The sequence below is a fragment of the Syngnathus typhle genome, linkage group LG17 (genome assembly GCF_033458585.1).
Source record: "Syngnathus typhle isolate RoL2023-S1 ecotype Sweden linkage group LG17, RoL_Styp_1.0, whole genome shotgun sequence".
NCBI classification, from domain to species: domain Eukaryota; kingdom Metazoa; phylum Chordata; class Actinopteri; order Syngnathiformes; family Syngnathidae; genus Syngnathus; species Syngnathus typhle.
This window is the reverse complement of record NC_083754.1, coordinates 1948705-1973287: the sequence shown is the minus strand read 5'-3', so window position 1 is coordinate 1973287 and position 24583 is coordinate 1948705. Positions and strand designations below refer to the sequence as shown.

Below are 24583 nucleotides of genomic sequence, written 5' to 3'. Positions count from 1 at the left end.
GGACATTCCTGGTTGTCCACAACTCTCTCCCCCCTTCATTTGTTTTTTTAACTTATCCATTAATGCCAACTACTTTCTGGCCATTCGGCACAACATATTTGGTCTTGAGGCTGTAATTTAATGTTACAAATCTCCTTAAATATTTTTACAAGGATTAACACCAACAATTTAAAGTTTAAATCTCAAAGGCAATTGTATATGTAGTGAAATCCAAAGCATTGTAGTTCGTATCATTAACCACTAGAGGGCAGACTATGACTAAGTACTGCAGAGGAATGTCAGTTTTCCAAAATCAGAACCACGTTAGAGGCCACTTAAGAGGCTCTGTGAATTCAAAGCAGCTGCCTCCGTAATATAACCCAACAAAGCAATCTAAATCATTCATAGAAATTATTCAACATTCTCACTACCAGGAGCAATGGAAGTCAGGCTAAACTATATGAATTGAAGAAAATAGAGAACCAGGTTGCTAAATCAGAGCATTTAGAACAATGCTTATGTCAATGAACAAAGAAAAGGTTAATTCCAGCTTAATTTTTTTTTATTCAGTGTAGAGCATCTTTACAATAGCCACTTGAGCATTTGACAAACCATTTTTATTATTCCATGAAACCACCTAAACACATGGCCCTTTGTTAACCAGATTAAACAGTTGGCTAGGTAGAGAATGCTAATGAAGGCCCATTTTGATAAACATGACAGGCCTTCAAAAAAAGGACACGCATTTAGCTCTTGTCCCCCAGAGTGTGCTTGTCAAACAGGTACTCTGCCATCTTGTTGTTTCCAGCATCCATTCGGCTCAGGTTGGTGATGTAATCACCCAACTTCTTTATGGCCTCCACTTGCTCATTCAAGTAATGGCTTTCCAAGAAGTCGCACAGCTGTGGACACAAAAAGAACAGGAAAAGATTAGGAATAGTCAAATTATGACCAATGAGTAAATGTTAATTTGCAGACTTACATGTGGGTCCACATGATCAGAGGCAAGTTTGTGCAGTTCCAGCAGAGCCTGGTTGACATTTTTCTCCAACTGCAGGGCGCACTGCATGGCCTCAAGTCCACTCTCCCACTTATCACCCGCTGGTTTCTAGAGAAAAGCACAAATGGAAATTATAATACAAAATTTGAAACAGCAACATTTTATTTGGCTTGTAGTGCACACCTTGATATCCTGGAGGAAGATACGTCCACCTCTTTTATTTTGGAAGGACAACAGCTTCTCGGCATGCTCCCTCTCTTCGTCACTGTTCTCCTTGAAGAAATGGGCAAAACCTGGAAGGGCCACGTCATCTCGGGAGAAGTAAGAAGCCTAGCATTTGGAAATAAAATCAATTAGATCGGCTTCCGTAGAGCAATAAATTGTGACAAATTCACTAAAAACAGTAGTCTACAATGTGGGAATCTGTTTGGGCATATTTAACATTTGTTTTTAATAGAAAAAGTAACGCACATTGGTTGGCCTTTTCCACCAGCTAGCAAACAGGAGCCGGAAATGCCTTCTTGGGTCAGTTAACAAAAGAGCACGTGTGTCAATTTGCTCTGCATACAAATTGCACTCTAACCTCGTAACGTGACATTGGTCTTTTTTTTTCCTTTCCTCGACAGACTTACTTACCATTGAGGTGTAGGTGTAGGAAGCGAACAGCTCCATATTAACCATTCGGTTAATGGCGGCCTCACAATCCTGGTGGTAGTTCTGACGCACCTGAGACTCCATCTGAGCTGGTAGGTTTTGTCTTTTTCTTGCAAAAAAAACAAAAGTAAGAAAATAGAAATTTTCGTCGAGTTATCTAAATAACACAGAAAACTGCTATGAAGTAGTGGGGTGGAAAAAAAGGGACGAAAGAAGTTCCGTTCAATCACTGTTGAAGCAAGAACTCTCAAACAACTCTCCGTGTGGGATGAACTGGAAGGACCTCAATTTATAGTCCTCGATCTAATGACTGCTGTGACGTCAGCTATCACATCCGCCAATGGCAGCAGGCTTTGGGAGCACGTGACAATATTGCCTTGGCAGTCACTATTGCGTCACTACCTGATCAGTTGTTGGCTCGACTTATTGCATGTATGAAAATGAGACTTTAAATCAAAAGCAGGTGCACCTCGTAACGCAAGGAAGAATATTCAAGACTTCACAATTGCTGAGTCATGATTACGCAGCAATACCCCCCACCCCACCCCTGCATGCTCAGCTTGTTTTCATTTGTGCTGACTCATTCCTGGGCATTCCTGGTTGTCCACAACTTTTTTTCTCTCTCTCCCCTCCATCTTTTTTTTTTTAATTATCCCTCAATATCAACTATTTACTGGCCATTCGGCACAACATAATTGGTCTTGAGGCTGTAATTTAATGTTACAAATCTCCTTAAATATTTTTACAAGGATTAACACCAACAATTTAAAGTTTAAATCTCAAAGGCAATTGTATATGTAGTGAAATCCAAAGCATTGTAGTTCGTATCATTAACCACTAGGGGGCAGACTATGACTAAGTACTGCAGAGGAATGTCACTTTCCCAAAATCAAAACCACGTTAGAGGCCACTTAAGAGGCTCCGTGTGAATTGAAAGCAGCTGCCTCCATAATATAACCTATATATAATATATACTAACCTAAAGAAATCTAAATCATTCATAGACATTCTCACAACCAGGAGCAATGGAAGTCAGGCTAAACTATCTGAATTGATGAAAATAGACAAGAATAGGACCAGGTTGCTAAATCAGAGAATTTAGAACAATGCTTATGTCAATGAACAAAGAAAAGGTTAATTCCAGCTTAATTTTTTTTTATTCAGTGTAGAGCATCTTTACAGCCACTTGAGCATTTGACAAACCATTTTTATTATCCCATGAAACCACCTAAACACATGGCCGTTTGTTAACCAGATTAAACAGTTGGCTAGGTAGAGAATGCTAATGAAGGCCCATTTTGATGAACATGACAGGCCTTCACAAAAAAAGGACATGCATTTAGCTCTTGTCCCCCAGAGTGTGCTTGTCAAACAGGTACTCTGCCATCTTGTCGTTTCCAGCATCCATTCGGCTCAGGTTGGTGATGTAGTCACCCAACTTCTTTATGGCCTCCACTTGCTCATTCAAGTAGTGGCTTTCCAAGAAGTCGCACAGCTGTGGACGCCAAAAGAACAGGAAAAGATTAGGAAAGGTCATTATGGCCAATGAGTAAATATTAATTTGCAGCCTTACATGTGGGTCCACATGATCAGAGGCAAGTTTGTGCAGTTCCAGCAGAGCCTGGTTGACGTTTTTCTCCAACTGCAGGGCGCACTGCATGGCCTCAAGTCCACTCCCCCACTCATCACGCGCTGGTTTCTGGAGAAAAGCACAATTGGAAGTTATAACAAAATTTTAAACAGCAACATCTTTTATTTGGCTTGTAGTGCGCACCTTGATATCCTGGAGGAAGATACGTCCACCTCTTTTGTTTTGGAAGGACAACAGCTTCTCGGCATGCTCCCTCTCTTCGTCACTGTTCTCCTTGAAGAAATGAGCAAAACCTGGAAGGGCCACGTCATCTCGGGAGAAGTAAAAGGCCTAGCATTTGAAAATAAAATCAATTAGATCGGCTTCCGTAGAGCAATAAATTAAATTGTAACAATTGTAGCAAATTCACTAAAAACAGTAGTCTACACGGGACAATGTGGGAATCTGTTAAGGATATTTAACATTTTTAATAGTAAAGTAACGCACATTAGTTAAACAGTTGGCTAGTTTTTTTTTTTTTTTTTTTTTAATTAGTTGGCCTTTTCCACCAGCTAGCAAACAGGAGCCGGAAATGCAGTGAACAAAAGAGCACGTTTGTCAATTTGCTCTGCATACAAATTGCATTCTAACCTCGTAACGTGACATTGGTCTTTTTTTTTTTTTTTTTCCTCGACAGACTTACTTACCATTGAGGTGTAGGTGTAGGAAGCGAACAGCTCCATATTAACCATTCGGTTAATGGCGGCCTCACAATCCTGGTGGTAGTTCTGACGCACTTGAGACTCCATCTTAGCTGGTAGGTTTTGTCTTTTTCTTGCAAAAAAACAAAAGTACAAAAATAGAACTTTTCGTCGAGTTATTTAAATAACACAAAAAAATGCTATGAAGTAGTGGGGGTGATAAAGGGACGAAAGAAGTTCCGTTCAATCACTGTTGAAGCAAGAACTCTCGAACGACTCTCCGTGTGGGATGGACTGGAAGGACCTCAATTTATATTCCTCGATCTGATGACCGCTGTGACGTCAGCTACCACATTCGCCAATGGCAGCAGGTTTTGGGAGCACGTGACAATATTGCCTTTCCAGTCACTATTGCGTCACTACCTGATTGTTTACCACAGGGGTCCCCAAACTTTTTCCTGTGAGGGCCACATAACCTTTCCCTTCTCTGATGGCGGGCCGGTGGCAGTTTGTAACAGAAAAAGTGTGACGATCGTAGGGGAGCTTAAAAAAATTATTGTTTTCCAGAAAGCCACACATAACCAAATAACGGTTATTTAATAACCCTTTCCAGGTTCTTTACAGAAAAAAAGTCAGGAAACAAATAATAACACTATTAATGAAATAAATAATAACTAAACCCTCTCTGAGTTCTTCACAGAAAAAACAGGAAATAAATAACTAAATAACTCTCTCTGGGTTCTTCATAGAAAAAAAACCATGGAACATTAACTTTCTGTTGTGCCATGCACAATCTTAACAGATAAAAGTTCAGCTCAGTTGTCAGAGCAGAACCTCTCTGACACACATGAGCAGTCTCTTAAAGTTCCTGTGTTCCTTCCTTATAATCCTTTTGTAGGTTCCAGTAGGCTTGTAGATACTGCTGTCTTTTTTGTTAAAGTTTGATAGTGCGTCATAGTCTGGAGTAAAATTTGTTGTGGCAATTCTTAGGCGAGATCCGAGGTGTTGGTCCGTTTACCTCGATCTGTGACGGGTAGATGTTGACGTTCATGTGGCTGAACGTCACGTCGCGTACGTCGAGCCAAATTGGCAACTCTTTTAAACGCTCGGCACTGTTCACCCTGCTTTACTTGGGCGACATTTTAACGGAAGGATTCCAGGGGAAGGTTTGTGGGTGGCTTTAGCGCAAAACTGCATCTGAAAGCTCAGCGCGCAAATTACAAGAATGCTGTCGTCACAGCCCACGCTCTAAATTCGGGACTGATACAAATAGAGCGCGAGTGCGCCATGTCCGTACACGCACTTGTGAGTGTGCACCGAGCTTTCTGACACGGCTTCCGGTAGTAAATGCGCAGGCGAGCGCTTCCCCATCTACTGGGGAAACGCAGTCATTGCAGGCAAAATGAGCAAAAAAAAAAAAAAAAAAGTTTAATAATACAATTTATTCAGGGTTGGCGGGCCGGATTAAACGGTCCCGCGGGCCGTATCCGGCCCGCGGGCCGTAGTTTGGTGACCCCTGGTTTACCATATCAGTTTCGTAACGCAAGGAAACAGAATATTCAAGACCTCACAATTGCTGAGTCATGATTACGCAGCAGCAACCCCCCCCGCATGCTCAGTTTGTTTTGATTTTATTGCTGACTCATTCCTGGACAAAAGTTTTCCATCTACCTCAACTAGAAATGCTGCTGTCATTGTCATGACTCAGCAATCTGAAATTGCAAGCTGTCCAATGAGTAGGAGAGATCTTGTGACCATGACATATCACATATCGGAAGGGAAGTTGACCTTAACACTCCATGAGACTCGGCTAAAAAGGATTGCACAAGATAAATGGAGAAGTGATGATAAACAGTCACAATGCAAGTCAGGGAACATTGATTCCAACACTTGCTTTCCCTTTATACGCCCAATCTCATTACCTCTGTATATTTAATTCTACCAAGATGACATGTGTCAAAAATCTCAACTGAGCATAGACACACAGAAATGCTGCAAAATTACTTTTAATAGTAACTTAGAAACACAACAGAACTGTAGCTCAATCAAAAATGGAATGTGTACTTGAAACAAACGTGTTTACAAATCCAAATAAGTGCATGTTTCTCAAAAAGGCAGAATTGTTACATAACAGTAAGGCATTGTATTTGATACAAAACGTGTTTCCCTTGGTAAGTTAAACAACGACAGCAGACGTACGGCTGGCCCACCAGCTTAATCCTTCATTTTACGTAGAGTACAATTTGTCAAGTCCTCCCAAGCTAACATTGTCAACAAATGTGATCGTTATCCTGTGATTGTGTAGTTGTGCAATAACCTTTGCCCAGGACTTCATTCGATCTTTATAACAGGCTTTTTTTTTTTTTTTTTACAGCATGACGTTCACCTTGAAATGATTATTATTTAACTTGCCTCGGTGATCATTTTGTCATTTTATTCATCACTCTTCCTATCATCATTTTAAGCTGTAGGAATCCACACGCTCTTCCACTGGACGGCATTTCTCCACAGTTCCTCCAGAACAGAGGGGTGTGTCCAGTCCTCACCACAATGCTTCCCGTCCTCGTCCTTCTGGCAGAACAGCCGCAAAGTTTTTAGCGGGCTGGTGCAGGTGTACCGGAGGTACTGGCAGCCCTACGACGAGAGAACGGGATCATGTGAGCTGCGTGACTTCATATTGACTTTTTTTGAAGGTCCTCAGATAATGCTCACGTTACTGTTGCCCCAATACCAGATGGCCTTGATGACGCTGTGATTGGCCAAGGCCTTTGTCAACTGGTCTCTCCTTCCCGTAATGATGCTCACTAAGCCTGCTGGCAGATCTGAAGACAGGAGCACCTAGATTGGCAGATCCCACACATTTAGGGACAAACATCTATTAAGAAAAAAAGATTCAGGGGCATTATTCCTCTTACCTGAATAAATGCTAATGCCGGAAGTGGATATTCCTGACTGGGCACCATGACGATGGCGTTGCCAGAGGTAAGGGCTGCTCCAAGAAGTGTTACCATGGAGAGGAGGAGATGCTTGTTAGGAAGGACCACGCCCAGCACTCCCAGTGCTTCAGGGATGGAGAGACCCGTGCCAGACTGTGGTACAGGCTGAGCCACAGCAACCGTACCAGATGTTAAAGTAAGTGTGCATCAGGAGAATTTAAAAGTCACACCTTTGAAAAAGTACGACTTTGTACAACATTAAAGGCTTCACCAGAGTTCCGCCGTGAACTTTGTCACAATAGGCAGCCCAATCACGGAGTCTGGCGATGCTGAGCTCCACTTCCGAATCGGCCTCTTCCATAGGAAGACCAGTTTGGGTACTGATTGACGACGCTATGTCCTGCCTTTTTCCTTCAAGCCCCTTGGCCAGCGACTGAATAGACTGGGCACGTGCAGATGGACTCTTTTTCATCCAGCTAAAGGAGAAAAGTCACAATGGTAATTATGCAGATTATCCAGAAAAATCAAAATCATGACAGGCTGAATGAAAGGTTGGTAAACACTGTTTGAGAACTGTGTTTTGTTTTATTAGGCTAAAAAAAAAGAAGACTCAACTCCAATGTATTAATCAACATGTTTTGATTTGTTTGTTTGAATTTAGTAGGTCACTCACCCTGGCTGAACTTTGATAGCTGCCTCCACAGCATTCCGGACATCTTTCTGCCCTCCATCAGGACAGTAGCCGAGCACGCTTCTGCCCCCTTGTGGATGCACTACTAAGCTGGCGCCCGACTCCGATTTGCAAGCTTTGCCAGCGACAAAATGTGAGTAGGACTTCAGGGTGCTGAGAAGAGACATATAGAATCATGAATATGTTTATGTGCAAAATTACGTTGCGTAGGAATAACCATATTTAAACAAACGACGCACCCGGCAGTCTCGTCGGGAATGATAACCGGCGGTGCGTCTGTTCCAAACGTGGCGTAGTCCAGAGGGACAGAGGAAGGACGAGGGGGAACGTAGGATGATGATGATGGCCGTAAGAACTGATAAAGACCCTGAAAAAAGACAGAAATTGCAGAATGATTGTTTAGTCTTCAAATATAGTAGATACCGCAGAGCTATCTCGTGTAACAAACGAAGCAAACAAACCTCCTGGCCTCCATCAGTGCATGTGCCGCTGTCTTTGTGACCAGAAACAGGCAGACACGGATCAGAGAAAGGGTGTGAGTTCACCCACACTGAGCCAACAGACAGACTGAAGAGAGACAGAATAAAACAAAATGGCATTCATGATTTGTAAAATACAAAAGAAATGCAAGCGCAGATGCTTTTTAGGTCCATTTATAATATTATTAAAAAAACATTCTTGGTGGTGGCAACTAGGGATAGTCAGAAAAAAAAAATGCATCTGTGTGAATGTGCGTACCTCTTAGATGTCTCCAAAGCCAGAGTGAGGTCTTCAGTCCAGATACATGCTGTTTGGCCATGCGGACTGTGGTTCCCTGTGTAGAAGGCAAGAATTTTACGCCTAGAATACTTTTGATGCATCTACTCTACAGAAGCATCTTTACCCAGCGTCACTGCCTCGGAGTTACTTCTGAAGGTCATAAGTGGAAGCAGTGGGCCAGGAGAGGGCGCGACCACACATGAGGAGGACGGGGCCGCTCCGCATAGCACCGTCGGAGGATATTGCGTACCAGAGGGGACAGCGCAGGACTGCACCAACTGAGGTATGAAAAAACAAAACGAAATAGTGAATTAGCAGCGTCAAGTACCTGTATGTAAAATCATGAGATCAATAAGATGACTAACCGTGGCCCCGCTATTTTGAGCATCCTGCACTGCGGCGTCCACGAGCACCCTGACATCATCACTGGGCAGCGCCACGCATTTCAAGCCCGCCATGCGCAGCCTTAGGCGGGCCGTCACACTTTCAAGCACGCTCTCCTGCACGCACAACACCCAATGCACCTGCGGAGACAAGACTTTTAAAACAAGTATCAAAAATTGACGAGCAGAGTGGATACTTAACTCACTTCTTTCGTCTTTTGGAAGGCAGTCTCTAACACGTCGTCCACTGCACTGTTGATGTCAGCAGACTCGAAAATGATGATAGGGCATGTAGCGCCAAGGTTTGGGGATACACCTACGGGAACCCCCATCCATGCTGTGGCTTTACACAGCTTCACAGCATCCTAATAAAAAAAAAAATAATCATACATTTTTGATACATGTGAGATCATTTATTTATATCTACCTGTTTGTTGCCACTGTAGGTGACGTAGCTGATGCTGGAGTTCTTGGCTACATCAGAAGCAAGTGACATGTCAGTCCCAGTTAAAACACTGAGAACGCCAGCAGGAAGCCCTGCACTCCTAAAAAGCTGAGCCAACAGAAGTGCCGGAGGGGCGGTACATTGACCAGGGGCAACGATGACCGAGTTGCCTGAGGAGGAAGAACATTTCGGTAAATTAGTCAACAACAGATTTGAAGGTGACATCATCAGATATGAACAAAAATCATCAAGAACTAAGTATTGCGAAACTTTTTTTTACCCATGGCCAATGCTGGTAAGACCTTAAGCATCAGGGAGTAAAAACCGCAGTCATCAGAGACAACTACTAACACCACACCTGTAAAAGAGGAATAACACATTCAAAATCATATGAAAGTGTGTCACAGCCTATCAATAATTAAAATGTCCCGAGTGTATTTTGACGACAGCATTTTACACACCTGTTTTTAAAACACTTGTAAATTTAGGACAAAAATATAATAAGTCTATTTATTTTTAAAAACAGGACCAATGGGCCATCTCACACACCCAATGGCGTCCAGTTGGCGATCAGCGTGTCTCTAAGCTGAGCCCAGCCGCTGTAGTATTGCAACAACCTGACAAGGCTGGAGGAGGAGCAGGAGGCTTCACAAAGGTCACACAGCTCGGCCACAGTCTGGCCATGCTGCCCAAGAGTGCTCGCCAACCTGAGGACAGGTGACACACATCCTAAAACATGCACAAACACTTGTAGAAGCAGTTCAGCACTTTTAGAATCCTTTCAGCATGGTTCTTTTTTCGGGTGTGTACCTCAGCAGCACTTTGGACCTCTGGTAGCAGGACAGGCGACTCCAAGACTCAAAGCCTTTGACAGCAGACGATGCGCACTGCGAAATATCGTCCCGCACAGCACACACTGTGCTGCACACAAGATCACCTAAAAAGTCCAAGTTGTTGTGAACTGCGTAGAGTTTTAGGCTTAAAATCGGCGCTCACCTTTCGAGTCCACCAAGGAGCGAGTCTGTCTGTCTACCAGATTGACAAATTTGCCATCAATGAATAGACCCAAAGTCCGGGACTGGTTATCCAGCCATGCCTACAGGGCAGCGGAAAGGCAAACAGTGAGTGGATATAAACAAAATGCAGACCCCTGTTCAAATGCATAAATATCAATATTCTCAACAAACTTGGCCATTGCACACTTCCGCTTTTCGTTATCCGGCCTTCAAATGATAAAGTTTGGGATTCTGGATCTCATGTCTCGTATTAATGGTGTCACTTTTGGGGAGACGGTAAACAACAGTGCAGTTTGATATCAAAAGTGTACTCACTGTCCCCCATGACAGTTCATTGCAAGGTTATTGCACAATTCAGTCACATGCTTGCCTTGTGAGTTATCAGTTAATGAACTTCACAAGGGTCCAAAGGTCTAACGCTGGCTTGCAATACTTTGAATAGTGGTAATAATTACAGTAGAAGAGACATGAAGCATGCATCAATATTTCAGAACAACATCAAAAACACTATTTTCTTTCATGCAAAATAGTCCTTTTACCTGTGCAGTGGAAGTGTTGGAAGTTGTAGCTGGTCCGCACTCCATGCTTTGAAAAATATCTTGTACAGTCTTTGTGGTAGTACCAGCCATAATAGTAATAGCTTAATTTTGCAGAAAATCTCCAATATGTCCGTTAATTCTATTCTGAGAAGTTTTAAAGGTCCCAATCTTTGTTATAAAGCAGTAACGCCGCTCCAAGCGAAACCAGAAAAAAAAGTCAACACGTCAGAGCGAACGTGCTTCCTGTCAAAGCCGCCGACTGACAACTTGAAGCGAGAAAATTCATTTCCACCTACGACAACCATCGTTTGTACACTATATTTGCTATTTAAAGTCATAATGTTCAATATTTGAGGTGTAATTGTCTTTCCTCTAAAAGTGTTTTAAACCCGTATTTTTTTAACAAAAAAACTTTTGTTATTTTTTAAAAGAAAAAACTCTACAACAAATTGAAGCGTGAAAAAATCTCAAAACCTGAGACGGATAAAACAAATATAATATTGATGTATTGAGAGTTAAATTCTACGTGAACGCAACATAATTTTACACACATAAGGGAACGTTTGAAGCAGCTTAACTTGTTTCCAGTCAGACGGATTTTATCAACGTACCGAGCGTGCGCCTTGAGAGGAAAAGCATTAATTCTGATACGCGGTTTTCAGCTGACTTGGCTCATATTGTAACCTGGCGGTTTGTTGTTGTTAGATATTCATGGGATCTAACATCAATTGCTCCCGTCACAGTCATTATTAACTTGGAAAAAAACCATTCTGTGAAAATGCCCCGGAGAAAGGTAAGGCATAGCTTTTCTTTGGTGCAAAACAGCCTTTAGAATAGACTGCAAGCTGGCTCCCATAACGTCATCGATTACCTTATCCGATTTAGGATGAAAACTGAAGGGGTTGTAGTAACCAGTGGAATATAACTACACATTTAGCAGTTGTTTGTGTGCGTTGAGAGTACACTCTTAGATACGATTGTTAGTTAATTCATAAGACATGCCCTGTTGAATTTGCTCATCGGCTTAGCAAATGTGTATTTCCTGGTTACTTAAAAATGTCGCTATATTGTTTTTTGTGCACAATTGTAATTTGCCTTTCGACCTATTTTCTATTATGATTGCGGAGCGTGCGTTGATGCTAACCTCCGTAGCCGCGCTTCATGTTTGGTCGGGACTCGGATGGAACAAGCTGATCATTTTGAGGACGGTGCGACGCGTCCGTACCAAAACAACACAGTGATTGGTCAGAATCCCAATTAGCGATGCGCTCATTGGTCTGGCTTTGTGGAGCTACGCCTCTTCTCTCTTCTCATTGGTTGTATGCAAATGAAGTGCTTGGCTTCTTGTTATGAAATGTCAAAAAAGTACGTCAAAAGGGCTTTCGTATTGAGTGACGTTTTCAGGCTAATTGGTTTATGAACATTTGATCAATTAGTAAAGATTTTAGTCATGCTTTGAATCAATAAATGTTTTCACAACATAGAACTTATCAGGTACCTATTATTATTAGGTACTCCCAGTCAAGCTAGCATGAGCTGTATCAAAAAATATTTTATACATGATGTTATTATACACAGTTTAATAGTGTCCATTACAGCCTCACCTGATTCACCCAAATTGTCAGTTTTGGCAGCAGGCATTTTTGCTAAATGTTGCTTGTTTGAACATCATGATGGATGTGATTCCCATCATCCCTTCCATCTGACTTAAGGTCCTAAAATGTCCGTCTTTGGTGACTCGGTAAATGTGATTAATTATTGACAAGTTTGTTGCGTGGGGATGCGGAGAATATGATGGGATCTTTTTTGGATTATCCACTAGTAAAACAAAACAAAATCATAGGAATAATAAACCAATCTGAAGTCTGTCATGAATTACTTTTAGCCAGGACACTCTTTTAATGTATTATATATTTTTTTTTTACAGAGGACCACAGGCAGCAGCTCAGATGGGACAGAGGACTCTGATTTCTCCGCCGACCTCGAGCCGGCCGAAGCGGTCGCAAACGTGCAACGACGAATTAGTACGCGCCTGACTCGCACGTCCCTTCGTCTCAGCCAAAGCACACGAGGTGAAATGTTTGCAAGATTTTTTTACTATATGCATATGTTGCCCAACTTCGACATATCAAATGTGTTCATGAAGGAATAACATGAAGATGATTTAGCAGAGATGGAAGAAGTAGGGTACTCACAATATGTACTTGTTTAAACATGGTCAAAGAAGTCCAGAATATTCAAGCACCCCCTGCTTTGTCACATAAATTATTTTTCCTTTATTCACTGCATTTTCTTACTGTCTTTGATAATGTGGGATGGCATATTTGGTATTCACTTAAAACGTTACGGTTCATCGAAACATTTCTACTCTCTTCCAGAAAGCTCCAGCACAGCACAAAGCAGTTCTCCTGCACCAGCGGAGACAGCAGCCTCTGCCTTTTCCTCAAGACGCAGAAGCACGCGTAACCAACAGGGGGCGACAAACACCACGGCCAAAAAATACCCACTCAGGCAGGGCAGGTTATCTGGCTCAGATACAGAGGTTAATAATGGTAAGTGTAAAAACAACTGGCCTTTATGTCTTATATACTCAGGATGCTAATGTCATAATTTCATGTAAGTAATATTGCATATGTCCCAAATACTTCAGCCACTGAAATCATGACATTCTACATTGTACGGTTGTGTTTCCAGTAAATGCCAAACAACATGTAAAGGGATGTATTTGGAATAATCATGGACAGTGTCACCCCGACTTCTTATTTCGTTTGCTTCAGAAAGTTTGATATACTGTACCTTTTATCACGGAAGGTTTCTAGTTCCATCTTACCCTGCTGCCACCCAAAGAAAAAAAAAAAAGTGCCCATTTTCATGGCGAGTCAAATGTGTCTGGAGAGGTAGGCAAGAACAAGGACTACAGCATGTTCTGTTATTTGCTGGCCGAGGTCTCGGAGCTCTGCGCCTCATGCGCACTCACATCAGTCTTGACTGTAAGATTTCTCTGCCTGGTCTCAAAGGGTGTAAAGTACCTGGGTGCCAGTGAAATGACTGACTGGGGCTTCGTGACCTTGGAATTCGAAAAAAAAAGAAAGAATAAAAGTTGTAGTCCATGGTCTCCACTTCTCACTAATAAGAGACTATCCTAATTGAGGCCATCAGATCTTTGCATAGAAATTAGAAAGCATTTAAATTGGCCTTCGTCGACTCTGCAGGCATAAAGCGGACGGCGGACCACGACGAGACCCCTCCCCGCACCCCGACGGGAAACGCCCCATCTTCAGAGTCAGACATCGAGACCTCCAGCCCTGGGAACGACCTGGTCTCTTCTAGCAATGATGTGGCGGTTTCTCAAGAGGAGGACGAAAGACTGGCGAAGGAGCTCTCGCTGAAAGAGGCCGCCGCTCACGACCTTTCCCACAGGCCCAAACGACGGCGCTTTCACGAGAGCTACAACTTCAACATGAAGTGTCCCACGCCTGGATGTAATTCCCAAGGTAAAGGGATTGTTTATTCAAATGTTGTGCCTCTGTGCAAGAGTCATATGATCTTCTCCTTGTGTAGGTCACCTGACAGGAAGACACGAGAGACACTTCTCCATATCAGGCTGTCCGCTATATCACAATTTATCAGCTGATGAGTGCAAGGTATTAAAACACAAGACTCTCGATAATGGCATCTGCTTTGCTACATGCTAACAAATTCCCACAATGTGCAAGTGGTATAACAGGGTCAGGTTGGAACGCAGAAGGTTGTTTTTGCCCCAGGGCTGACTGTCACTTGCCGTCATCACACCGCGTTGATGTTTTGTCAGGGCAAGGTGTCAACTCGGGAGAAACAGGCCGATGAAAGGACGCTGTCTCACCGTCACGACGAGAATCGCCACTCCACCAGGAACCAGGTATGGCGTCGCTTCAAAAAGTATCGTCCTGATTCGTGACTGGCTTTTGTTTTGATGTGCCCTGTGTCGAAATGAGATGTGATATTAGAAAGCATGAAATAATCATCGTGTCATCGGGTCAAATTTAATAAAGGCAGGAGATAATATGGAGCCTTAAGTTAGGATACATTGCACTGGACAATATAGCCAGAAGCAGCAGAAGCCTCATAAAATCGGAACTTTTTCAATGTTTGGCCTTCCAGACATTAATTGCCGTCCTGTCGGCCAGCGATAAATTAGTGACTGGGCTGCTCATCTCATCAGATATTTAAGAAAGTGGACTTTGTTTTATATAGCGTAATATAGATGACAAGCCTGGCAGTAGTAAGAAAATATGTAATTAATGTTTTGTTTTTCTCGGACTCCCTGAACAGTCAACTTTGATTTCCTGGTAGAAACTGTAAACAACCGGCAGGCTTTTTACTTTCTGTCTTTCTCATTTGTACTAAAATAACACGCCAAAGCCAAAGTACAGCGTTACCTTTGTTTCGCGCCTGTCCCGGGAGCTGCCCACGTGTGATGTAAACAACCAGGACAGGTTGTTATCTGGCGCGAGCTGGTGCTAACTGTCGGCGACGTGTCAGACCCCGACAGATCGTCAGCTACGCTACAAGGAGAAAGTGACTGAGCTGAGGAAGAAGAGGAACACCGGCCCCAATAGGGAGGAGAAGGACAAGTATACGGTTTGTGGATGAGACGTTTGGCAAATGGCGTTTGAACATACTAATTCAGTGCTTCTCAATTATTTTCTGTTACGCCCCCCCCTAGCAAGAAGAAAACTATTCGCGCCCCCCCTCCCCACCGTGACTATCCTAACTTGTCTTGTAAATCGTAAAATGTTGCACTGTCGCAAACGTGACAGAAGTAACAATGAGAGCGCCACTGCCCCCTGCTGTAGTAAACGCGCAATTACACTTTATTCTAGTACTGCCAAAAAAAAAGCCTGTTCCCCAGGGTCACACGCGCCCCCCCAGGAATAGCACCGCGCCCCCCAAGGGGGGCGCGCCCCACTATTTGAGAAGCACTGTACTAATTAAACACCGGCCTTTGCCGCTAGGATCATCGTCAGAGCCACGGCATGAATCGGGAACCCCTGCTGGAGAACATCACCAGCGACTACGACCTGGACCTGTTCAGGAAAGCGCAGGCACGTGCCTCGGAGGACCTTGTAAGAGAGAAAACTCATCATCGCCCTCCTCTTTCACTCTCGTTGCGTCGGTTATTCGCCCCCCCCTCGCCGGCTCCTTCCTGCCTTCTTCCTTTTTTCTCTTCCAGTCTGCACAGCCTCCTCTGCAGCCTCAGGAGGAGTCTGAGATATACTTGGTAGATGGAACAATCCCTTTCAGTTATTCTGTGTGTGTCGTTCCGTTCCATTGAGAGCCATTGAGAAGTCAGGTTATTTTCTTTTGACCCTTAAACGACTCCCTATTTCCGAAAGGCAAATGGACATCAAATATGAATGTGACGATTGGGGCCTTAGCGAGGACTTGTTGTGTTGCGTCATCATTATTATAATCGCTTTAATCAGCTTTTCATTCATGTTTCGTAATCACACCTTGAACATAAAACTTCTTAGTTATTAAAAACCATTACAAATATTGCAGCACACATTCCAATGTGTGTTCTTGTTTGCCTCTTTAAAATAATTGAGTGTTTTTCTGAAAATGACCGATGATTAATTAAAAAGGTAAGAAGACCGAAGTACACCGAGTATTACAATTTTTTCTTTTACGTGAGAGATTTTCATGGATGTCTTTAGATTTCCACATAATCGTTTCGACACCATTCCTAGGAAATGACAATGGCCCAGTAATGGCGAGCGAGCCCACAGGCTACTCATTATTTTCTGGCGCTACCACCACTATTGGAAAGCCCTTCAAAAATGGAATATTTGTTTACCTGTGCTCTCCTCGTTCCCCTGCAAACAGTTGCTCTACTTAATTGAAAAAAAATCTATTATTTTGAGTTCTCATCTGTGGGTTATTCATTTACAATTGAAAGGCAGGCAGTTTATATGCTTGAGAAAATTCCTGCACTCATCTACAATTTTCTTCATTGTGATTCTGGGTGTTATCTATGCTCTTCCCTGACTAACAGAAGTTTTTTTTCTTTCTCCCTTATTCCTTTTTGTCACGGCAACCTATTACCCTGTTCTGTCCTCTTCTACCATTTCCTTTCACTCCCATCTTCATCATCACTCTCTTACCCCGATCATTACAGGAGAAGCTTCGTCTGGCTGGCCAGGTATCCGAGGGGAGCAACATGATTAAAATTATCGTGTTCGGACGCTACGAACTGGACACGTGGTACCACTCGCCGTACCCGGAGGAATACGCCCGGTTGGGGAGGCTGTACATGTGCGAATTCTGCCTTAAGTATATGAAAAGCCAGACCATCTTGCGTAGACATATGGTAAGACTGATCAGAAATATTTCCGTTCACATTATTTCCACAACCAAGCATTTCATTTCTTTTTTTTTGTTGTCCTTTTCGCGTTAGGCCAAATGTGTTTGGAAACATCCTCCCGGCGATGAAATCTACCGAAAAGGCAACATTTCAGTTTTTGAGGTGGATGGCAAGAAAAATAAGGTCAGAAAACTTTAAACAATTCAAATCATGAAAGATTGAATGACAAGCGTTCATTTGCATAATCCAGTATTCATGTTCATTCTTAATTTCAGTGGGGGAAAATAGATTTTTTTCTAACAGCACTGTTTTTTTCCTGTCAGATTTTCTGTCAGAACCTTTGTCTGCTGGCCAAACTTTTTCTAGACCACAAGACTTTGTATTATGACGTTGAGCCTTTCCTCTTCTACGTGATGACTGAGGTGGACAACACAGGGTGCCATCTTGTGGGATATTTCTCCAAGGTGAAATCTTTCAAAAATGACAACAGTTACGTGTCGCTGCTGTATTTACGCCTATTTATGTTTTTTTCTAGGAAAAAAACTCTTTCCTAAACTACAATGTATCCTGCATCCTCACCATGCCACAGTACATGAGGCAGGGATATGGAAAAATGCTTATAGACTTTAGTAAGCTGACACTTTGTGATTTTTCTGTGTTACTCTAGCATTCTATAAACAATCGGTTTTAGCATTTTTTTTTAATTGGTCCTTTTAGGTTACCTGTTGTCAAAGGTAGAGGAGAAAGTGGGCTCGCCAGAGCGGCCATTATCTGACCTGGGCCTTATCAGCTATCGCAGTTACTGGAAAGAGGTTCTGCTGCGCTACTTGAATAATTTCCAGGGCAAAGAGATCTCCATTAAAGGTCAGTGAGTCCATTTTGGAATGTTGAAATACCAACTACGCAAGTTACTCTTTGTCGTCAGTGTTCCCTCGTTTCATGCCATTAAGAGTGCAAGGACATTTTTGTCTTCAAAAATCCATCTCGGGTACATCTTTGTTTAAATTGCAAAAAAAACCAAATAAAATCATGAAGGTCTGAACACTCTCAGCTAATCGGCTTGTCTCGTGGGAAGCTTAGTGCGACTGGTGTTGCTGATGGTCAAAAAATGGCCTTTTGAATCTTCCACTAACTATTTCCGGCTGATATTTGCACCGGTCATGGCTGCGAGTTTTTATTAAGGCTCAGTCAAATGCATGACATCCTCTCTGCTTTCAACTTTTGCCTGTAGAAAGGTTATGCCTTCTGGAACTGTCATTTTCTGCCTCCAAGCAATTTCACGCCATGTCGGCGTCATCTGTGTGGCCGAGTTCGCTGATGTTGTCAACGGATGGACACTAATCATATGCTTCCCGTTGTCTCTTTGTACTGTCAGAGATCAGCCAAGAGACGGCAGTGAACCCAGTGGACATTGTCAGCACGCTGCAGTCCCTCCAAATGCTCAAATACTGGAAGGGGAAACACCTGGTTTTAAAACGACAGGTGAGATTGACCACTGTTATTTTTCTCTTTGGTCATATGACGCGCTCAAGCTGATCGGTCGGTACCTGGGCAACTCTGTGGCAAAATGGCCGCCCCCCTGAAATGGTTAAAAAACGATAACAGAAACTTCAATTAGTTCGCATCTTAACTTAATCTCGAGCAAGCTTAACTGAATCCCGCCTATTGTAGGATCTTATTGATGACTGGAAAGCCAAGGAGCGCAAACGTGGTAACAGCAAGACCATCGACCCCGCAGCTTTGAAGTGGACGCCACCTAAAGGGACGTAGAAGTGCATTTTCTGTCACGCTCCCACAAAAAAAAAAAAAAAACCACATCCACTTCTGCGCACTGGTGAGCACTCGCACCTAAAATATTCACACTGGCACTGTTGATTTAAAAAGGCTTCCAGCGCCTTTTTACCAAGTCAGATATTGTTGCACTCACTTCTGTTACAACAACAAACAATAATTACGATGATTGTCGGACTGAATAAGAACGTAAGAGAAAATGTAGCAGGCAATGTATTACGTGTCCGGTTATTCTGATTTATTTACTCAAACATTTTACAGACTGTCCAAGTATTATCACGAAAATGTTCTACAAAATAGTATAGTCCGTACACAAATGGCATAGTACGATTTTTTTGTTTTCGTTTGGTTTTTAGAAAAGCGTGTTCCGATTACAGTGTTGAAATAGATAATATTCAGTAACCATAACCTGAAATTTGCGTGACGGAGCTCTGACTGGAAAATACTTGAAAATAATCATTTTATGTGTTCAGAGAAAAAATAAATAAATTGGCCAGATTTATGCGAAAAGAGAAAGTAGAAGTGAGAAAGAGCGTAAATATTCAATTTTGTTCTAGAATTGTGTCATCAATTAATATGTGCCAGGTATTTAAACCTATAAGCTATAGCTGCCATTGGCCTTATTTTAACTTTTGTACGTCTTTAATTTAAGAAGGGAACTGCCTTGATATCTTTAAGTAGCTCTCTGTCATCAACAGGACATATGTGAGATTTTTAGACCCCCCCACCCCCTCCTCATATTTAATCATTTTCTACCTCTCGCCACTGCATAAAAGTTGAAATATTCCACTTTTTGTGAAAATGTCTTTTGTTGAACATTTTTTGTACTAGAGTTCTTGAAAGGAGATGTGTTATTTATGTTTTAAGAATGTGCAAAGTGTAGAATAAAATAGTCACAGGATTCTTCCATGCGAATAGAAATATTTGTTTAAAATGATGTTTATATTGGGATTCTTAAAAGCTACTGGTTTTTTTTTTTTCCTCTTACTGTAAAAAATAATAATTTACATTCGGAGTCCTTTTCCTGTAAAACTGGAGTCGCACTGCAAGTTCATGTGCCGTATTTTAAAAGAAGGCCTTATCCATTTTTGAGTGGAACGCTCACATTAACAGGGTATATATTGATTCACGCTGCACTGGTATTAATAGATGCGTGATACAGATTGGTTTTATCTCCATTTGAAAGAGGCATGATTATGATGGGAAGATATGCAATTGTGTTTTTCTGTTTATTCTGCCATGACGTATAGTATTTCCAAATTGTGCCACTCGAGAACTAAAAAATGTAACGTCCGTGTAAATCCAGCCTGTGGAGTAGAAACACAAAATCATAGACTAAACTTTTCTAAGCTTCTTCAGTGGCCAGTTTGTATTTTTTTTTCCTTTTGACTGATTTTGATGAACATATGTTGAGAAGATTTGGAATTTTTTTTTAAGAGTTTTATTAACAATATCAAGATGGCAGTTAGCAACTTCTTAGTTTAACATAAAACCTGTCGATGTTTCGGGCTTGTTTGCAAATATTGCTGGTTTAGGGATATCGCCCGTGGTTAACTAGCAACACCTACTAACTACACAAATAAATTGTAAAGTTTTTACAGTGTTTATTTTCTGAATTATTTCCATTGCTAATGCAATTTTTTTTTGTTGAATGTTTCGGGGTACCTTCTTAACATTCTGTGGTACAGCTTCAAAAGTTTTTATTTTTTATTTTTTTTTAAGGATCCACCAACAATTATATACGTTCAGTTTTTCTGCAAACATCCCGACGCTATTAACAAGTGTTGCCAAGGCTCAAGTGCGCTTATTGGAAAGTGCATTTTGACAAACATGATCCATAGGGAATGTTTATTGTTGTTTCTTTTACAACACTACAGAGTTAGCTGTTTTTGCTTTCTGTGCCTCTCAATTAGGAACAAAGGTTATGTTTGCTATTTAGTCAGCCAATGGCAGTTATGGACCAGCAGCTTCAGAAAAACCTTTGCTTTGAGCATTAACAGATCTCGAGTGTACTTTTCCATATAGCACCAGCGATGTAATTCCGAATCTCAAAGCACCTTGCTCCGTATTTATAGCAGCAGCAGCAGCAGCAGCCGCGGTGAAGCATAGCTTAGCATCAAACATGTTGCTCTGTTGTGCTTTTGTGTTCTTCCGTCGTTTGCTTCCTCTTCAATAAACACCTACTGAGGTTTCTGGTGTGTGATGTTTGAATTGCATACTACCATAGCAACAATTTACATACAAAACAAGGGTCTCACAGATCATTTTTAATGCTGGTAATAGATTTTTGGAAATGGCTATCTAATGAAATTTGTGCACTTTAGAAATGAATGACCGGGAGTTTTTTTTTTTTGCCACTTGAGTTGGAAGTTTCATGATTTTTGGTGTAACTAGGTGGACCAATGCCCCAGATCTGCACAATTTATCTAAATTACACTCCATGCTTGGGTTTGGATGTCAGCATGCAGTCGCGTGTGGGGCCTTATATTAGCAGTCGTGTGCCTTTCCAAATGATATCCGATCAATTTAATTTAATTTAAAAGTTGGACTCTTTTATATCAAGTATGATCGGTAAAAAGAGGATGCACCTGAGCTCAATTTTGAGCTTCATAATAAAGAATATGAAAATGAAGTAGTATCCACATATGATTTCTTTAATGATTTTATTTTCATTTGCAAAAAAAATAAATTCTTACATCTTGTATTCTATTGTCTTGTATTGTTAACACAATGTCCCGTTGATAGACAACACAGGTTCACTGAGACACTAATGGCAATGATACAGAATTGGGAAAAGGAAAAAAAATATCGCAGATGTCTTCTATAAAACATCTTCAGTACGAGTAGGATTTCCACTCCTCTCGCATATCTGGGAAAACACAACAGGAATTAATTAGAAAATCCATAGCAGCATAGAAGGTAACAAAAATATTTTGAGATATTTACCTTCATCTAAACTCCTTCTTCCCATGAGCCCTACAAACATCTCCCCTTTATTCCCTGGTTAAGAGAAAGAAGGCATGAGTTTTAAAAAAAAGTTAAATTGTAACATAAAACATAGAGCTGTGTCATAAAATTACTTTTTCTGTCCAGACTGATCGGATGTGATACCCCTGGAAGATAGGAAGAATGTCAACGAAAATGAAAAAAGCATCGTGTAAAAGATTCCTACATTAAAAGACCTTTTCTGGAAGCACAGTTATTATTACTATTTTTATGTGTTTATGTGTTTACCCAAGCTTCTTCCCATCAAGCCGTGGAACTGCTGCGCTTTAGAGCGTTTGATGAGGTCTGCCAGACGAATGGTTATCCCCCTTTCTAGTGGGTAGTCCTACACACACACACACAGTGAGAGCAATTTACATGTGACTGTACTGACCAAACAAAGTGAATTTAAAAGATGTTTATAGAGATGGCAGTGGAGCTGTCCGGTGCTGAACTTGAGCATTGTTGAGTAAATTGTCAAATATTGTCTGTTCTCAATTTTAGTACACTACTTCTTATAATTAAGATATACTGTATGTCCTATGAAAACATTTTCTAATAATAGTGCCTGTATTATGCCACTAAACATATTTTTGATAAGATTTGGTGTGTTTGCATGTAAAGGTAAGTCTGTATGAATGAACTTCATTATGTAAGAATTTTGATTGCCATTGATGCTTAATGATGGAGTTTATAACATTGTTAATTTACATTGTTGTTTTTGAATAGATTAGATGGATAGGAAATGCAATGCAATTTTTCATTTCTACAAAATATAAATGAAATAGTTTCTATAAAGTGTTACCTGCCAGTTTTCCAGGGTCCACACTTCCCTGCCCTCCTCCCGGCTGGTGAGCGGATTTCCCAGTGGGCAAAGAGACTGTGTCATTACAACCAACAGCACCGTGGCAAACGTCCGAGAATCCATGCTCACTTTAAGGCGCTGGTGGAAAAACTCCAAAGTGAAAGGTACCCCTATTATAAGCAAAAAAAGATGCTTGTCGTGTAAGTGGATCAAGAAGGAAGTTGCACCTTTATAAAGCATCTCTTGCTCCTCCCACTTCCCTCACCTCACTGTAAGGAATGAATCATGCGTCTGTTTTTTTTCCTTCTGTCTTCTTTTTTTGCCGTACGTGAGTCAGCCACTACCAAAGTGTCGAAATCACCTTAGCCACATTTTATGTCCTGATTGTTGATGACAGGCAACTTTGGAATTTCTACCCAACATTACAGCTGGGTATGCAATCACAGCAGCGAGTGAAGGATACAGAACCGATTTTCAAATCGCTTTTCATTGCACCTCTGATAAAACCAAATTTTCCTTTGATGACATTAGCATTGTTCATAATTGTATGTATTTCTTTTATTTTTATTGTGTTTATTTTTTATTGGAGACAGCTTTGTTGTATACAATATATACGTTCTCACACACCATTAAAGTAATACCACAACAAAACTTTTAGTACCGCTTTTACACAACAAAATATTTAGTACCGCTCTATTCAAATAGTATAAAATAATATTATTTTTTTCCCCTCATGGATACAGTGGATATAGTTCACATTTACGGCATGTTTTTACCATTAGGTTGATGAATTTTATTTACCAACTAGTTAATCCCATACCCTCCTTTCTTCTGCAATTATGCTGGAATCCAGTACATTGTCCGGCTATGCATTTCTGGTTCACCCTTTTTTTTTTATTATTATATAAGTTCAACGTGACCAATGTCGAACATCTGCCTGCGCTACTCTCATTGTGGAGTTAGTCGACACGACGCTGGGCAGCGCTGCGCTTCACAGAGCAAGAACAGCAAAACCGTTCTTTCTGTTATCTTTGCTCACTGTGCCGAGATGATTGCACATCATCGTACGTCATTACTCAAATGAATATTCATGTTGAAGTGATGTCAGCCACATTTCTGCAACATATATTGTTAATAACTTTCTTAAATGAGGGGAAAAAAACACATCCCACTTATCTATATGCGTATCACAACTTTTCGGGTTTGTAGTTTGTCTGGAGGCAAGAAATTGCAGTTTTACACAGGCACTATTCATGCCTGTAGGATATGTACGGTTTCCATTTTATGTTCAAACTGCTCCCTAATATCTATTTGTTGTATGTATTTTAATACATGCGTGTGAAAATCTTTTTGTGTGAATTACAACTGCTTTTAATGCAAGCTATATTACATTAAACCAGATTGCAAGCATATTAAGAAACATCCCTTCAGGTTTCCAGTGGACAAAACAGGATTCTGTCTGGCACCTCAAGATTAAAATCACTCAATCATTTGCAGCTCTTTGTACTTGCTGAAGCTTTTGAGCATGTACTAGTATTGAGAGGGCAGAGTGAAATAGTCATGTGGGCACTGCACTTGAGTGAGTGACTCTCATGAGGGATGTAAATAGTAGTCCTTCAAACATTGCAAGGAAGGCCAATAAAAAAAAAAATATATATATAAAATATTGCCCAAAATGGATGATGTCCCTTCCTCTTAAATCCATAAGGACATTCTCTCGTGACTTCAAATAAATGTAACTTCTCCTTTAGCTTAGATCTGTGTTATTGTTGTCATCTGTGATCTTATTGGCACAGTAATTGGGCAGCATCTAAATCCAATAGCCCCCCATTGTCCTTACTGTTCCATAATTAATGCTCATTGGCCTTCTCCTTCTCACAGATGAGGCGAGGCCGCCATCGGGTGCAATTGTCAGCCCCCTGCTTGGGGAATGCGATGAAATCTTTTGTGTATTCTTCTCGAAGAATGGTGGTGATTTGTTACGCT

General features: G+C 41.3%; 4 protein-coding genes across 5 annotated transcripts; 1 reads left to right on the top strand and 3 right to left on the bottom strand.

The window, feature by feature from the left end:
- Positions 1 to 523: 523 nt before the first annotated feature.
- On the bottom strand, positions 524 to 1911 carry LOC133170796 (ferritin, middle subunit-like). Its single transcript, XM_061303935.1, has 4 exons — positions 1616 to 1911; positions 1163 to 1309; positions 962 to 1087; positions 524 to 881 (listed from the first exon to the last, which is right to left on the bottom strand). The coding sequence occupies exons 1-4, from the start codon at positions 1715 to 1717 to the stop codon at positions 726 to 728; spliced, it is 531 nt and encodes a 176-aa protein (XP_061159919.1). The 5' UTR covers positions 1718 to 1911; the 3' UTR covers positions 524 to 725.
- Positions 1912 to 2771: 860 nt separating this feature from the next.
- LOC133170272 (ferritin, middle subunit) lies at positions 2772 to 4203 on the bottom strand. Its single transcript, XM_061303046.1, has 4 exons — positions 3911 to 4203; positions 3408 to 3554; positions 3207 to 3332; positions 2772 to 3128 (listed from the first exon to the last, which is right to left on the bottom strand). Exons 1-4 carry the CDS (start codon positions 4010 to 4012, stop codon positions 2973 to 2975), a joined length of 531 nt encoding a protein of 176 aa, XP_061159030.1. The 5' UTR covers positions 4013 to 4203; the 3' UTR covers positions 2772 to 2972.
- A 1691-nt stretch (positions 4204 to 5894) lies between these two features.
- Positions 5895 to 10977, bottom strand: aldh16a1 (aldehyde dehydrogenase 16 family, member A1). Its single transcript, XM_061303043.1, has 17 exons — positions 10674 to 10977; positions 10115 to 10214; positions 9929 to 10055; positions 9668 to 9825; positions 9399 to 9476; positions 9101 to 9288; positions 8880 to 9038; positions 8656 to 8814; positions 8415 to 8568; positions 8270 to 8345; positions 7993 to 8098; positions 7771 to 7898; positions 7514 to 7684; positions 7112 to 7316; positions 6820 to 7005; positions 6617 to 6742; positions 5895 to 6538 (listed from the first exon to the last, which is right to left on the bottom strand). The coding sequence occupies exons 1-17, from the start codon at positions 10761 to 10763 to the stop codon at positions 6365 to 6367; spliced, it is 2385 nt and encodes a 794-aa protein (XP_061159027.1). The 5' UTR covers positions 10764 to 10977; the 3' UTR covers positions 5895 to 6364.
- A 272-nt stretch (positions 10978 to 11249) lies between these two features.
- On the top strand, positions 11250 to 20998 carry LOC133170271 (histone acetyltransferase KAT7-like). Of its 2 annotated transcripts, none has more exons than XM_061303045.1 (15): positions 11250 to 11466; positions 12601 to 12745; positions 13052 to 13225; positions 13886 to 14167; positions 14235 to 14317; positions 14485 to 14571; positions 15195 to 15293; positions 15668 to 15757; positions 16831 to 17022; positions 17110 to 17199; positions 17340 to 17480; positions 17552 to 17645; positions 17734 to 17880; positions 18392 to 18498; positions 18688 to 20998. In XM_061303045.1, the coding sequence occupies exons 1-15, from the start codon at positions 11452 to 11454 to the stop codon at positions 18784 to 18786; spliced, it is 1845 nt and encodes a 614-aa protein (XP_061159029.1). In that variant the 5' UTR covers positions 11250 to 11451; the 3' UTR covers positions 18787 to 20998. The 2 variants fall into 2 exon arrangements, with proteins under 2 accessions (XP_061159029.1, XP_061159028.1); XM_061303044.1 differs by having other exon boundaries at positions 11251 to 11466; positions 15668 to 15778; positions 18688 to 20403.
- Positions 20999 to 24583: the final 3585 nt, after the last annotated feature.

Bases quoted from the DNA above. Each gene is read 5' to 3' on its own strand.
- LOC133170271 (XM_061303044.1), top strand. The intron at 17,481-17,551 runs GTGAAATCTTTC...GTTTTTTTCTAG, and splicing joins TTGTGGGATATTTCTCCAAG to GAAAAAAACTCTTTCCTAAA. The intron at 18,499-18,687 runs GTGAGATTGACC...CGCCTATTGTAG, and splicing joins ACCTGGTTTTAAAACGACAG to GATCTTATTGATGACTGGAA.
- LOC133170796 (XM_061303935.1), bottom strand. From the start codon at position 1,717: ATGGAGTCTCAGGTGCGTCAGAACTACCACCAGGATTGTGAGGCCGCC. The intron at 1,088-1,162 runs GTGTGCACTACA...GCTTTTCTCTAG, and splicing joins TCTTCCTCCAGGATATCAAG to AAACCAGCGGGTGATAAGTG. The intron at 882-961 runs GTAAGTCTGCAA...TTGTGTCCACAG, and splicing joins CTGATCATGTGGACCCACAT to CTGTGCGACTTCTTGGAAAG.
- aldh16a1 (XM_061303043.1), bottom strand. From the start codon at position 10,763: ATGGCTGGTACTACCACAAAGACTGTACAAGATATTTTTCAAAGCATG. The intron at 9,477-9,667 runs GTGTGTGAGATG...CCTCTTTTACAG, and splicing joins CGCCAACTGGACGCCATTGG to GTGTGGTGTTAGTAGTTGTC. The intron at 7,685-7,770 runs GTGCGTCGTTTG...GTCTCTTCTCAG, and splicing joins ATTCCCGACGAGACTGCCGG to CACCCTGAAGTCCTACTCAC.
- LOC133170272 (XM_061303046.1), bottom strand. From the start codon at position 4,012: ATGGAGTCTCAAGTGCGTCAGAACTACCACCAGGATTGTGAGGCCGCC. The intron at 3,555-3,910 runs GTAAGTAAGTCT...TTCAAATGCTAG, and splicing joins CCTACACCTACACCTCAATG to GCCTTTTACTTCTCCCGAGA. The intron at 3,129-3,206 runs GTAAGGCTGCAA...TGGCGTCCACAG, and splicing joins CTGATCATGTGGACCCACAT to CTGTGCGACTTCTTGGAAAG.